This window comes from Mustela erminea, chromosome 3 (genome assembly GCF_009829155.1).
Source record: "Mustela erminea isolate mMusErm1 chromosome 3, mMusErm1.Pri, whole genome shotgun sequence".
Classification (NCBI taxonomy): Eukaryota; Metazoa; Chordata; class Mammalia; order Carnivora; family Mustelidae; genus Mustela; species Mustela erminea.
The window spans coordinates 76127627-76143170 of NC_045616.1; the positions used below are offsets into that span (position 1 = coordinate 76127627).

General features: G+C 37.4%; 1 protein-coding gene across 9 annotated transcripts in view; it reads left to right on the forward strand.

Moving 5' to 3' along the window:
* Nucleotides 1-15544, forward strand: part of PDE4D (phosphodiesterase 4D) — a 1483850-nt gene that overhangs the window by 1196341 nt on the left and 271965 nt on the right. The window contains exon 1 of one of the 9 annotated variants that reach the window (XM_032334881.1): nt 1220-2593. The exons of the other annotated variants lie outside the window; for them this stretch is intronic. Within the exon in view, the coding sequence (XP_032190772.1) occupies nt 2529-2593 (65 nt within the window). The 5' untranslated portion in view covers nt 1220-2528. Of the gene's footprint in view, nt 1-1219; nt 2594-15544 lie in introns of those variants that run through there. 9 annotated transcript variants of the gene reach the window in all.

Sequence of the window (15544 nt, forward strand, 5' to 3'; positions counted from 1 at the left end):
CTCACTGGGACAGAGAGCCTTCTAGGGGATGGTAAAATACAGGGCTGATTATTTCAGGAAAGCTTAACACACAACATTCAGACATTACATTCTGTGACCATTGACATTTTTTTGCTGAAATGGCAACCAGAGGCTATTTGATAGACCTTACACAGAAGAAAAGGGTGCTTCATGTAAATAATAGTAATTGCTTACTTGTACTCTGTTTTTTTATTTCCCACGTTAAAATTCTGAGGAGATAGAAGATAAATCTCTTCCTGGAACCCCCCCCCCATAAGTAATCTCACACACCTTCTTTTGAATTTCTAAAAATATGTGATTTGTTACCCTGCCTTCCAGTACCAGAAATACACTAAGCATGAAACAGGACTGGGAATGTGACTCTCCCTGAGCAGTCATAGGAAAGTAATTTATTAGCATTTACCTTAAGAGGCCTGAGGGTCACTGAGAGGAGACAAAAATCACAACTGTACGTTGAAGTGTGACCAGGGGAGGAGCTGAAGGTTTTGTTGCAGTAAGCAGCTCGAGCCCCTGGCGGGATGCCTTACTACATTAATTTTCCAAATCCTTTGGGTGGGTCACAATTGCACTCCAACATCCTGCCTGCAAATGCTAAATAAATACCAAGTTCACGTCAGACTAGAGAACCAACGTACTAACTAATGTCATTTAAAGAATCAGAATCCTTAAATTATTTTCAGTCAATAATTCACATGCAAAATAACTGAAGTTGGCACACACTGAAGAATATATATCTTCTGTGCTAATGTTTGGTGGGGAATAGCCAGGGTGGTCAAATGTTCCTTCTCCTAGGAATAATTCAAATCAGTGTAGTTTATGTCTACTATAATAGAATAGTTTTCATTTCAGTCATAGGAGGTGGGGCAGGGATTGGTCTTCACAATAGTAAAAGATGTTAAGATGATATGGTAAGAGCTTCATTCCTTAATGAGAGTGGTTAAGACTTAAATGCAGAACCTTCAGTGTACAGAGATCAATAAAATTTGCATATTATTTTCAAAAAGAAATAAGGTTTATGGGGCGCCTGGGTGGCTCAGTGGGTTAAGCCTCTGCCTTCAGCTCAGGTCATGATCTCGGGGTCCTGGGATCGAGCCCCGAATTGGGCTCTCTGCTCAGCAGGGAGCCTGCTTCCTCCTCTCTCTCTTCTTGCCTCTCTGCCTACTTGTGATCTCTGTCTGTCAAATAAATAAAGTCTTTAAAAAAAAAAAAGAAAGAAGGTTTTGAAAACATTGTGCAAGAGAACAGCCTTAGTACATGTAGCCACTTATCTAGCGGCAATATATTAGATTTTTCAGTTTAAACATTCCAGCGTGATCTGATGCAGCGATGCTTGCTACACTCTGTTTAATTTCCAAGAGGCAGTTTCCGTATCTACAACCTAATTCGAAGCGTGACATTTCATTAAATAGGCTCAGAATAACAACTACTAAGCCCTCAAGTTCTCTTAACTACGCTTTTAATGAGAAATTTTAGGGTCCATGTGGGACTTTGAGAAAATCACCTTTTTGTTGAAGGGGAGAGAAACATGTCAGTTGCAAAGGGGTGTGTTCCTCATAAACGTGGTCAGGGAATCTTACCCTGAATAACACAGACACCTCATTTCCCAGAGGAGGAAATAGTTTTATAAGTTTGGAGAGGTCTGTCTGCTTGGCTGGTTTACAATCCTGATCCCTGGCGCTGGTCTGTCTGCCCCTTTGCTTTGTAAGTTTCAGCAATTGACGCTGCCCGGCTGGTTGCTGCCTTTTTTTTTTTTTTTTTGCCTCTCTCACTTCCCTGCGATGTTTTGAACTGCCTTCCTACAGACGTCACACAGCCCTTGAGGAATAGTTTCTGCCTGGCGAGATTGAATGATAGTTCTCATTCACAAAGTCTTGGAGTCAGATTCTAAGCAGGGGACACAGTGGAAATTGCATTCGCAGGTAAAGCACAGGGCCCCGCTGAAGTGTGGAGGGCTCTGTTCTCTTGCTGACTTCTTGGCTCTCCAGAGAAGAGTGTTTTCTTGTGGTCGCCCTGAAATGGAACTTCCCTGACAGCTCTCTGGTGTTCAGTAACTTGTAGTCATTTTCTTTCCTTTTCGCTCTACCTGAGTACTTTGAGTGTTGGAAACCTTTAAGAGAGATTTGCAGAAAAGACAAGATCAAGTGGCTCTTTCACTGTGTTGGTTTTCCTTGTGACCAGATGAAGAATAGATTCAAAATTCAGTTCCTCCCTTGGCAATGCAAAACATAAAAGAAACTGTTCACTTCTGAACAGCCTGGTACTGGAGTAAATTCAGCATGAAAGAGGAAAGAGCTCCTGTGTCTTAGAAGCTTCCTTATGCTCTGGATTGGGGACCTGAGCTGGACTCCGGGACATTTGGATTTCTTCAAGCAGCCTCCCTTGGAAATGGAATATATTTAAAATCATCTTTGTAGAAAGCCAGCTGAAATGTATTAATCAAAATACTTGAAGACATTTTTCTTTTTCCTTTGTTTTTCTTTTTCTTTTTTTTTTCTTTTTTCCCCAAAATGAGCATTATTATGAAGCCAAGATCCCGGTCTACAAGTTCCTTAAGGACTACAGAGGCAGCTTGGTAATGTGCTTTTCTCTCGTGCTTCTCCCCTTCTTTCCTTTTAAGATTGATTTAATACTTGAGTCTTTAGTAATTGCTGATGAGGTTCAAAAGTTATGTGGGATGTTAAGGCTTTGTAGGAAAGCACAATATTGGGAACAATTTCATTGTCTATTTTGAGTTCATTTTTGTCTGTTCTAAAAACAGGGGTGCCCACATTTTTTTAACTCCATGTGGACTGCAGCGATTCATTTGATGATAATTTTTAGGAAGGAAAGAAACTTGCATATATGTCGAGAGTTTAGAAGAAAACTTGTCATTTTTCACTGTCTGATTTGGTCTTGTTTTCTCATGTTTCTTGCCTGCTACAAGCAGGCTGGTAGTTGGCAGTCTTTATCATTGTGTTCAGAAGATATCTTGGATTTTAGCACAGATACAGATACGTTAGAGAAATTAATAATGTTATGTATCTTTAATCATATGACTAACCTGAATTTAAGTATGTGGCTAAGTGTATATCAGGTTGCCAATCATTCAGTCATCTTCTATGTTTTATTTTATTAATAACATTCCCCGGTCATGTTGGTTTGGTAACTTTAGTGTTTTCAGTCTAATGAAAAATATGTGTTTAAGATTATAAAAATTATTATTTCAGCCTAAAAACAAGTGCATAGGTAAAGATACAGTAAAAATGAATTGCTTGATATTCAATACTTTATGAAGCAGCAATAAAGCAAGTGTTTAATTTCTTAAAAAGTATCTTAATTTAAATTTATTCTAATATTTTAATCTACTATTTCCCCCAATTTGATTTGATATGCTCATAAACAAATAGCCCTTAAGGGATAGTTCCCAATAAAGTGACTTCTGTGTCTAGATTAGTTATTCACAGAATACTTTTCAGAGGTTAATCTTACTTTGTTTATCTTAGTGCTTGATTATAAAAAAAATAAGCTCAGCTCTTTGAAATGGAAATAACTATGCTTCACATAGGGGAAATAAAAGCAATAATCGAGGACAGGTGGTTAGGGATAGGATAGAAGTAGGCAGGCAAAATCTACTATGTATTATTATATCAGCAGTCAAACACATGCAAATATTCATATTTGTATAAGGAAGTCAGCCCACTTTTATGTGGTTGGGTTATCAGTTGCTGTTATTGTCCTAGTGTTTCATAGAGGCCTAGAATTAAGAACTGTTCCTTCAGTAGTATTTCTTTGTTTTAAAACTATAGATGAAGGTTTTCTCTTATGACACTTGTGATTCCTCTTAAAAGAATATATGTAAAAAAAAATTGTTTTAAAGAATATATGCAATAAGTTCCTCCTTGAGCTTATTTAAAGAAAAGTTCGCATCTGCAAATTAATTTGTATGGTTTTTTTATGCCAAATAATGAATGCTGAGAAATAGTCCTTTTATTAATTACCATAGCTAATATAAATCTCTGGCCAAAATAAATGGGTAATCAGAATTTATTAAGTACATGCTTTTTATTCATCTGTGATTTCTGTCTTACCTATGTGAAAACTAATCTGATACTTGAATAAATAGTGTTTAATTAACCCATTCCCCTTTCTGCCTAAACTTCCAGGAGACTTAATTTTAAATCGTAGTTTCATTGGGTAATGATTGGTTCATTTGAGGTGTCTAGTAACATTGACATTCTTTACTCCTCTGAGGTTGACAATGTATTTTTTTTCCACAACTACTCTATTATTCTAAATTCTGTAAGTTATTTTTTATGAATAAATATGGAGATAGTTCAAAATACATTTTTAAAAATATTAACTTGTGAATATGTGTATTGTTCCATTTAAGTTTAAAATTTTTCCTTGTGTTGGGGTCAGAATGGTTTTTATGTAAGAAATAAATGTCTCTTTTTACTGAATGATTGCTAGATTTAACAGCACACTACGGATACCTTCCCAGTTATTAATCTTACATCTGTCTTATTGATATCATAACTGCTTAAGTATACCACTGCTGCCTCTAAATCATTTGGTCTGAGGTTGTAAGTGCTATAATTATAGTGTTAACATTTTACTATCCCTTTTATCAATTCAAATACTATATATATATCTTTGTTTATAGTTATATATAGTGAAATTTACATAGATTATAGATTAGGTATAGAGAGGAAATATATATGTATATAGATGCATATATATATTTACTTAACTAAAAAAAATAGCAGCATCTTTCTCCCGGTACCTCTGCACATACAGGCCCCAGAAGACTTTGTGGGACAATGTCTTCTGCTTACCAACTTTTCTGTTGTAATTTCTAAATCACATCACCCCCCACCTTACACCTCCTTTCCTTTTCAGGTGCCATGATGACTTCATGCTCTTAACACTTGACTTCCCACAGGAGAGACCTCCTGATTTGCCATCAATCCCTATTTCAGATGATTTTATTTCCTCTTCTGGATATCTGAGTACTTTGTTCTTGGGGACCCATCTTTTGGCATTATCATCTCCATTCTGCTTTTCTAAATCTATTTTATTTCATTCATAGATTTATTTTAAATCTATTTTCTGTTCCATTGGCCTTCTTTCCCCAAAACGGTAACTACTTTCCCCTCAGACACCTCCAAGCCAAATGCTACCTTTGGAAGTTTGTTAACTGCCTTCTGCAAGAATCCGGTGTTTCAGATTATTTTTCCTTTATTATTTCCTCTTTGTTTCTCTCCATCCAGTACCAGAAAAAGCAATCCATACCAGCTTGTGGTTTACAGCCCCGATTAAATCCCTGTGAGACAGTCACATTTTTAAAAGGGATTTCATACGAACTCCTAATGGTAGCATATACCTTTCCTTTTAATCCATATACTTAGGAGAAAAGCCTGACAGTTAAAATTTTATGAATTTTGAAAAAGTAAAATTAATCTTGAAGTCAATTTGTTTCCTTGTAGTTACAGGTGTCAGAAATATAGAATATTATATAGAGACACCTGGGTAGCTCAGTTGGTTGGGCAACTGCCTTCAGCTCCAGTCGTGGTCCTGGAGTGCTGGGAGTGAGTCCTACATTAGGCTCCCTGGTTGTTGGGGAGTGTGCTTCTCCCTCTGACCATCCCTCTTCTCATGCTCTCTTTCTCTTTCAAATAAATACATAAAATCTTAAAAAAAACCTAAAATCTTAAAAAAAAGAAATATAGAATATATAATAAGAATAAATACTAGGTTGTTTCTGTTTATTCAGCTTGTAGTTATTGAGTACTTAGTATGCACCAGGTTTTTGTAGAATACACTAATGGTATTTATCTTTTAGCATTCCTTTAAAAATATGTGTGCATGCATGAAGTTGAAAAAACTTAATATATGTATTTTTTATACTCATAAAGTTAATAAAATTAGCAAGCTCATCGATTGGGCCATTGTTTGCCTTTCTGGTTATTTCAGTAACAATAGTCTGCCTTTAAACTCTATATAAAGAAAGCAGTGACAGAGTTACATTTCCATAAATATTCTAATTGTTCAGGTCGTAAATTCAATTTTAATCAGCAATTAAATATTATAATAATACTATATTATCATAACATTTTATCATTCAGAAACCTATCCCAGAGATACTTTTCATTAATTAAGACTTATGTAATTCAGTTTAAATAAAAAATGATTAACCTTCCAAATATAAATATAAAGAGAATTTTGGCTTGTAAAACTGGATTTTGTTCTTTTCTGCTATCAGGTGTCCATTATTTGGCATATACTTGCTATATTTAAGATTGTTCATTGTGTATACTGGGGAGAAAAGAGATGCTGCTGTTTAAAATGTAACAGTGGGTTTTTTTAATAAAGCAAATTTTGAAACAGATTATTGAATATGTAAAAGTTATACTCAGGATTGTAGACATACAAACAGTCTTGAAGGCTCTTCCAAAGCCTTTTGTAGTAGTTGCTTAACTGTGAGGGTAAAAATGACAGGACAGGAGGCAAGGGAGAATTTCTGTTCTTGTCACTGTACTTCAATATTGTATGAGTGTTTTCATCAAACACTTGAAGTTTAAATAGATTCAAAATAGAACTACCATGTGCAATAGTGAGCTCATCTTTTTGTGTATAGATGTCTACACATCTGGTAAACAACAGTGTGCTCAATGTCCAAAATATGAGGAATAAGTGTTTCAATACCGAGCAGATTCAATCTTCTGAATAATGTTGCTGCTCAGATCAATAAGTGATCAATAAATTGCTTTTTTCCCTATCAACTCTCTTCTCCTAAGGTAAAAATTCAGGCTGACTGATAACTCTTATATTGACCTCATGATCCCAGTAAAAAGCATTGACTGGACTTATAATTGAGAATTAAAAGATGTGACAATATTGAATAGTATTTTGGAGGAAAATTACTCAAAATCGCCAGTATCCCAGCCTCATTCTTTTTTTTTTTTAATTTAACTTGCATATTTTAATCAGTGGTTGTGAATACTGTTTCTGTGCTCTGTTTCACTTAACATGGTGACATTTTTCTACTTTTCTATGAAGCTTTGGTTTTATTGAGTGTGTTTTGTGAATGAAAACTCCAGGCAGAATTTTACATACAGTGTCTTATTTTGTCTTCATAACAACATGGAAAGAGTTGTCGATCCACATTTTGGAGAAGAGGAAATGAGCCTATATAGTGAAATAACTTGGTCAAGGCCATTCAGTTGCCAGGGAAGGCTGGGATCAGAACCCCAGTGGGCCTGCTCCAAAGACTGCTTTTTTTTACCTCGTCATGTTGCCTCCCTCTACTGTTTATGCAATTATCGTTTTAATGACTGTTTAAAAGTGTCCCTCTTGTGAATACATCTAAATGCAGTAAAATATTTCATTAGATATTGAGAAAATAAATTGGAAGTTGTCTTTTTACATGTATGATAGGGCTGATGATGGGTATTGAAAACAGCTGTTTGAAAGATGCCTGCAATTATAGCCTACAGGCTAGTATATTCTCTTTTGGTAGCAAGTAAGGTCATCTGTTCCCTATTACAGAGAAATAAAGAGCAAAAGTTCAGTGCCTTCCAGTTTTAAATAGATTTTCTTTGTTCTCTGAAAGCTCTGTAAGACTTCAGTTTAGAAATAAATACTGTATCTCAGATTCTGTAGTAAGTTTTTTACTGATTTAAGACAGCTTTGAAAAAGGTACAGAATCTCCTTCCTACACCTTTTATATTAGAAATGTTTATAAAGGAGAAAACAAATGGAATTTGCATACTTTGTCCCTGTGCAGTATATCCTGTGACATGGCTTAGGCTGGTTCAGAGTTTTGAGCATATGATAAACTTTTCTGATCCTCTTACTCAAGCTTGTATTGCCTCTGTTGTATAAGACTTAAAGATACACAGCTTTTAAGAGAAGTGATTAAGATCCCTTGAATATCATTTAAAACCTAACTAGGGAAGCACAGAGTAGATTTTTAGATACAGATAGGTATAATCTCTAAAGTTGTAAGTTATGAAATTCCCTGAAAATGTCCTTTGTCCTTTGTCTAGTCCTCTTTTAACTTGCTGTGTCCCTGGAGAAGCCACCTAGTCCCTCGATAGCCGCGTTCACTCACTGTAAAATAAAGAGGGTAAGCTAGATCCATGAATTCCAAATATGCTCTTCTCAATGGAACACTTTTTATAAATGAAATGGTAATACAAACAAGTGAGTACATATGGAAGATTTAAAATTATCTGTATATTTGATATATAGAAGTAAAGTTGTTAAAACATACATATGTATGAAATAGGTACATAAGAATACATAAACATCCATATAACAAAATCACCCCCGAATTTGTACCTTTCTTCCCACATCCCAAATCCAATTTCTGCCCTTGAAATTCCCACAAAGAGCTCTAGGGTTCCAAGGAATATTGTTTGGAAGCCAATAAACTACTAAGAACCTTTTTAGTTCTGCTTTCTGTGGTGTTACCCTACTACTGGAGAATCATTTCTGTTTTCTGTACTCCAGCATGAACTAGGATAAACTTGCTGGTAATAAAACTTTCTGGGAAGTTCAAATAACAACAGTTCACATACTTCTATCTTGGAAGACTGTAAGTTATGGCATGATTATATCATTTCTGAGAAATCACAGAAGAGTTGTGTAGTCTTGTTTCAGATGAGAAAATCATCACTGATTAAATATATGCATAGCTGACACTTCAGGAATTCACATAGTGAATGGTGATTGGTAAGGAAATGTTGAATTGGTATTGAATGCTTTGGGAGAAAGGCGTTTCTTTAGTTTGGGCATTTCATAATGGGATTCTCAACCCACTTTTTCTTTCGTGTCACTGGGGAATAAAGTTCATAGGTAATGTTGCCCCATGCAACACTCTCTTCAGGGACATTGCACTCTATGGGCTCCACATTAATGGAGCTCGTTGTGTTATCTTTGCAGCTGCACTTGTTCCTATCTCTGGCTCTCCTCTTTCCTCCCTGTTGATCTGGAGCATGCCATGCTTTTGTCCCTACTAAAATCTGCCTTTTAGCAGAGGTCAAGTTTAGATCACTTGTTAGTCCCTTTGTCAGTCATTCCAATCATAGTAAATTTTATTAAATCAGAAGAAATGAGGACATGAATGGAATCATGGATATAGGAGTGGTTGGGTGTGTGTCCACCCAATTGTCATTAGCAAGATGAGAAAGGTGGATTCTAAGATGAAACTAAAAAGGAAGGATGTTAATGAGGTCTTCAAGGAGATTTTTCTTAGGAAAAGATGCCTGAGAGCTTTTTATGAGTGTTCTGAATAAAACTAATATTAGGGGTGCCTGGGTGGCTCAGTGAGTTAAGCCTTTGCCTTCAGGTCATGATCTCAGAGTCCTGGGATTGAGCCCTGCTTCGGGCTCTCTGCTCAGCAGGGAGACTGCTTCCCCCTTGCTCTCCGCCTGCCTGTCTGCCTACTTGTGATCTCTCTCTCTGTGTGTCAAATAAATAAATAAAATCTTAAAAAAAAAAACCCTAATATTAAACTTATAGAATTGTTAAAGCCTGGATGAAGATACCGAGAATGAGACCTAGGGGCTATTAACTAGATCGGTGAGGAATGTAGTCACAAAGAAAACACAATCTTAGTTAAAAGCCAACCTAGGTTTTCTTAGGAGCCCTTTCAGAGATTATCCAGCTTCTTAAGAGATGAAACCAAGGCCTAAGATTTATTAGAAAATGGATAGTGGAAGTACAGTAGATTCTAGCCCCAAGCACCAAATCTCTCCAGGGATCAGGGCCTACAGAAAGTCCTGGGATATCACAGCAGAAGACAGTGAGCCTGGGTAAGGTACTATTAAGTGTAACCATGTGAAGATAACTAAAGGCAGGCTGTGCCAGTGCCTCTCAAAATGCCTTGTTCCATGGTCAAGTTTAGCACGAAATCACATAATAATAGGGAGAAGCCAGAACCTTCAGATGCAGTCTCTTAGTTCAGTTTTTCTTAACAGGGAAACATCAACTATATGTATTTATTATTCACCCTCAGCCTTTGAAGGGAATTGTATCTCCTAGGAGCATTCTGTGGGATGGGTGAATATGTGAATTTGGGAAGCTAAGCTAAACCGCTCTTCAGAATAAAAGTTAGAAAAAAAATATAAAGGAAACATTGTGGATAAGAGCTGAGGAAGTGCGGCCAAAGAAGTTGGAAGGAAGATCAGAAAGGAGGCCAATATGGAAGAACTCCAGCCAGTCTTGCACCAGACATGTACCACGTAGTGCCCTACCCCATTTATAATCACACTGCCACCTTCCGGGCAAAAGCTGTCAGTAATGGATTGGAATATCGAAGACGTTTTATCTCCTCATATCTCAGTCTTAAAGATTTCTGCCAGAGGATGAAGGGAGTCAACTGCACATCTTATTTCTCTACTGCACACGAGGGAGAACAAGAAATCAGAAAAGTAGAAACTAGGTAGAAAATATACACACAACGGGACTGCAGCTTCTGAAACTTTCCTAGAGCAAATGGCCCTGATATTTTACAATGCACACAGTTAGGATGTTTTATTTATATCTAATTTGAACCCCCCTTGCTTAAAATTTAACCCTTTTCTTCCTAGTTGTTAGTGGATAAAGAGATAGTGAATCAAACGATAAGTAGATTCTTCTGTACCACATGTGAAAACTGCTTTGTGGTCTTTTCTCATTTCATACTGCACAATATTCATTTTGAATTATAAAGTAGATGGCACCAGTGTGGCCTGTTAAAAAAAAATGTTTTGTAAAACGTAGTTTCAATATGTAATTGTTTTCAGGCTTCACACAGAAGAGTGTTCCCATTGTACTTGATTCTACTTCCTTTTTGCAATACATCTAAGATGAGAAATTCAACTCCTTTTGATTAACATGCGTAAAACATTCATATATATCTGGTATAGAGAAAATAATACCTCCTAACATCCATGATTTCACTCTGTTGCAATGGAGCACCAAATTCTCTTTGGGTCAAGGAATTTGTATGACTGATACTGTTTTAATTAGGATAAATAACTGCAAAATATGCCAACTTTAAACCTGTGGCATTCTAGCTTGTGAATGAGCATTGCTGTAATGCTTCCTCTGATTCTAGTTTTGTGGGAGAACAGCAGGTAACAGATTAACACCTGGATCGCCAGCCAGCTAGGACAACAGCTCTGAGGCCTCCAATCATAGTCTGAGTAGTAGCTGTTGTAATGACGGTCACTACAATATATTGAGTATCCTCTGTCAGACATTGGACATGGTGCTTTACACAACTTAGCTCATTTTGCCATCAAAACAACCATATGAAATACGACTGAAATCACACAGCTTATAAATCACGGAGCTAAAGAAAAAATGTAGTCTAATTGTGAATGCCAACTGCTGTTGTCATCCTTGTTTTATTGGCTTCTCTCCACTTTCTGAACTGTCTTGGTGACACAGCGTTCTGCCTCGTAGTGTTCCAAAAAGTAGTCAGTTGGTGGTTGCACATACCTTTCCTTTCTACCCTAAGTTTGTCATTTCTCCTTTTAACCTTGTGCATCTCAAGAACATTTGTATATTTTGGCTGCCTTCTTCCTTGAGATTTGCATACAAGCCTTTAATCATGGGCCATAGACATGTATCAAGAAATAGAAAATGGACTTTGACACACCTCCCTACTTTGGAAACCTAGCTAGTTCCTGATGAGTTCGGTTTATTGACTCTCCCTCAGTCAGACTATAAACTGCACTGCCTTCTTCCTCTCTGGCATTTGACCAGTCCGTAGAACCATAAACCCTTTGAAATGAAAGGGACCACAGAGAGTAACCTATAATCTGATTCTCCCCATCCCTGACCCCATTTTGGAAGCAGAAAAGTTTTGCTAGTCTTCAGCATTTCTAGTCAAATAGCGTCAAGAAAAACTGTTAGAAACAATGTCAGGGCTTATGTGGCAAAGATTTATACTGGAGAAATACCTTTTTAAAAACTCAAAAATGAAGTATGAGGTCAAGTAAGAGTCTGTTAGAGAAGTGTGTAAAGGCGGTGGTATTATAATTTGTATGGGACTTTAATCTAATTCTAAGCTGTGTCTGTGAAGTTAACTAATACCGTGATAATTATATCATCACTTCTCAAAAACTGGATTGGAGGATTATGCATAGAGGGGAATGGAGTTTGATGTCCCAGCAGTCCCCTGAAGGAAATGCAAGACATTGTTTTGACCAAAGACCTCAACAGACAACTGAGCCTGATCCTTAAACTTATTGGAACTCATATAGTTAATTAAGTAGCTAAAATTCATGTCTTGAAATTCTAACTTCACCCCTTTCTGCTCCCCCAATATAGTACTCACTGTAATAAAAAGAGAGGTAATTACTATTTACTGAATACTTACTATTATGTGGCAGGCACATTGCTGCGCATTTGACAGGATTGATCCCATTAGGTCCTCATCTTAAATCCTATGAGCCTAGTTTCTATTACTATTCCTTGTTTTATAAATGAGAGTACTGAGGCCTTGTGACGTAAACTGACTTACCCACAATTGCATGGCAAATAAGAGAATTTCATGGATTCAATTTATCATTGAAAAATTATAAAAGATTACTTTTAAGGATGATACTTACATTCATCTGTCAGTTGTGTTACTAAACCTACTGTCCTTAGCACAGTGGCTGACTCCTGTGAGCACCTAGGAATTGTTAGCTCCTATGATGCATTTGTCAAGCTTGTATGTTTGTGTGACTTTGTAAAAAATCAAGAACTCTGCATATGAAAACTGATTTAATCTCTAAGGGCTCTTTCTCCATAAAGCAGCCTTCTTGGGCATATCTCAGAACTGAGCACTTATACAAAGCTTGGTCTTATGAATCAATCACACCAGCACTGTGATTCAAAGAAGACATCCTTCTATTCAGATGGGTTAAAGAAACAAAGTACATAGAGAAGGTGGGAGTATAAGTAGTGGCCCACTGAAAGCTAAAACATCTCTGATTTTGTCATTTAAAAATTGTTCAGAATCCGGGGTGCCTGGGTGGCTTAGTTGTTAAGCATCTGCTTCGGCTCACATCATGATCCTGGGGTCCTGGAATTGAACCCCACGTGCGGAAAGCCTGTTCTCCCTCTCCCACTCCTCCTGCTTGTGTTCCCTTTCTCGCTGTGTGTCTCTGTCAAAAAAATAAATAAAATCTTTAAATTTTTTTTTTTTTTTTTTGGTCAGAACCTCTAGGGAAGCAGTTCCAGCAGGCTTTTAATCTGAAAGGAAGGACTGGTGCCTGGGCATTATCCTGGGATGCATTTTGTGGAGACTTTTTCAGGGTAACCTTCTTACTCAGGGCTGCCTGGTGGTTCAGTCTTACCATAGGTTTGCTGCCAGGCCTTCCCTACATGATCTAGTCCCTTCCCTAGTCTGTTCCACTGCTCTGCCCCTCCTACTCCTGGTTGTGTCACTTCCAGTTGTTCTCTCCACAGCCTCCTTAGCAGGCCCCAAGCTGGACAGAACTCCTGTTAATTTACCCTTTCCTCCTAACTCAGCAAAACGTGCTTCAGTCTCTTTCTCCGTTTTTGGAAAGACAACAGTCAAAAAATGAGATCTGATTAGAAGATCAGTTCCTGGGGCCTAGAGTGTTACTTAAGGATAGGCTCTGAAGCAGAGAGCTAGAAATGTGGAGAATGCGGTGGCCTAGTCAGAGCTGGCAATTAGCATTCCGTGGTCTCTGGTGTCTACTTATTTTTTCATGAACAGCTACCAATAAGAATGTGTAAAAGCATTACTTTGTTATAATTAACCACTGTACATTGGGTTAAAAGGTGTGATTGAGGGTGGAGCAAATCACCCTGGGGGAAAAATTGGCCCACTAAAGATTACCTGAGTCTCTTGCTTGGAAAAATTAGTCCCAATTATTTATCTGCGTCTTCTTGTTAAAACTGAGTCTAATTGTATATGAATCAGTAAGTGTTTCTATGGTAATATGAAACTCAAAAGGCAAGCCTGCTTTTAGCCAACATGCCTTTATTAAGATGTTATTGTAATTGGGAAAATCATTTTACATACATGGGTCTGAAATTCTACCCTTCCCTAGAAATGCACCTGAAATTTCTCCATAATTGTAAAGCATTTCTCATGTATTCTCAGTATGTGACAAAAGTATTAGTACCCATTGTTTAAAGCCAAGATGGCTAACTTTTTTCATCTCTGTCAATTAGTAATAGCCACATGCGTAAAGTACTAGATGCTGCTTTGGGGCTTGGAGACAAAAATTGCTGTCATCAGTTGATAAAATCTGTAATGTGGCTGCTTGCCATCTAAGTGGCCCTGGTGACCTCGTAATAATGCTTTTGCGTAAACTCTGCCATTAAATTTACATGCAAGTAAAGCCATTGTAGCAAAAGCAGGGTTTATATAGGCATACAAATGTGTGATTTTTAGAAATTTCTGGAATGTTTTTAGTAATTTGTCACTTATGAAGAGAAGAATGCAGTACATATGAATACCAGAAAGCATAAAAACTCTTTATGGATATTGTAAATTAAAAAAAAAAAAAAGTGATTTTAATTATCAATGGCCTCCCCTGTCATCACCACCTGCATTAAAAATTCTATTACCAGTAGTCCTGAAGCCACCTTTGTGCCCCGCTCAGCCACTGCCCACCCCCTCCTGATGTAACAATTGCCCTGATTTCAAAGATCACACATTATTATTATCTGCTTTTGGATTTTATGTAAAAGTAATAATACGGTATATACTATTTTGTGTCTGGTTTTTTTTTTTCCTACCAAATGATGTTTGAGAGTTTATCCCATGTTGATGTGTATGTAGTTCATACATTGTTGCATACTTTGGTTTGAAATATAAATTCAGGGTGAAAATTAGATATGCTAATTGTTACTTATTTATTTAGACAGAGAGAGCATGGGAGGGGTGGGGAGAGGAAGAGGAGAGAGAGAATCTCCAACAAACTCCAAGCTGAGTACAGAGCCCAATGGGGGGTGCTTAATCTCATGACCCTGAGACCATGAAATCAAAAGTCAGACGCTTAACCAGCTGAGCCACCCAGGACCCTGATATGCTAATTGTTTCATCATAATTTGGTATGTAAGATTATATGCACTAAAGCTGTTGTCTGTTTACAGTAATTGTTTGAATACAATTTCATGTCCAAACTCCATTGCTGAGATTTGCCCAGTGGGACATTTCTTTTGGGAAGCCTTCCTAGACCTCCATGTTCAGAATTAGAACTGCTTTCTCCGTGTGCTCCTGAAACCTGGTACATTTCTGTATCAGCACCCTTGTGGCATGGCAGCAGGGGTCTGCCTTTCAGCCCGCCTCTCTGCTAGGACTGTGAGCATGCTGTAGGGGAAACTGGGGCTCAGCGAGGTGCCTCTGCCACCATGGGCCTTCAGTATCTGCCTGTTGCATGCGGGGAGAACAGTGAGCTGTTCTGTATTACAAAGGAAATGTTACAATCTGTTCCCATTTTAATTTTGTTTTTAACAGATGCCACTCTGCTAGCCATTGTCCAGAGTGAGTTGTGAGACAGAGCTTAAGCTCTGTGCAAGCAGTTGT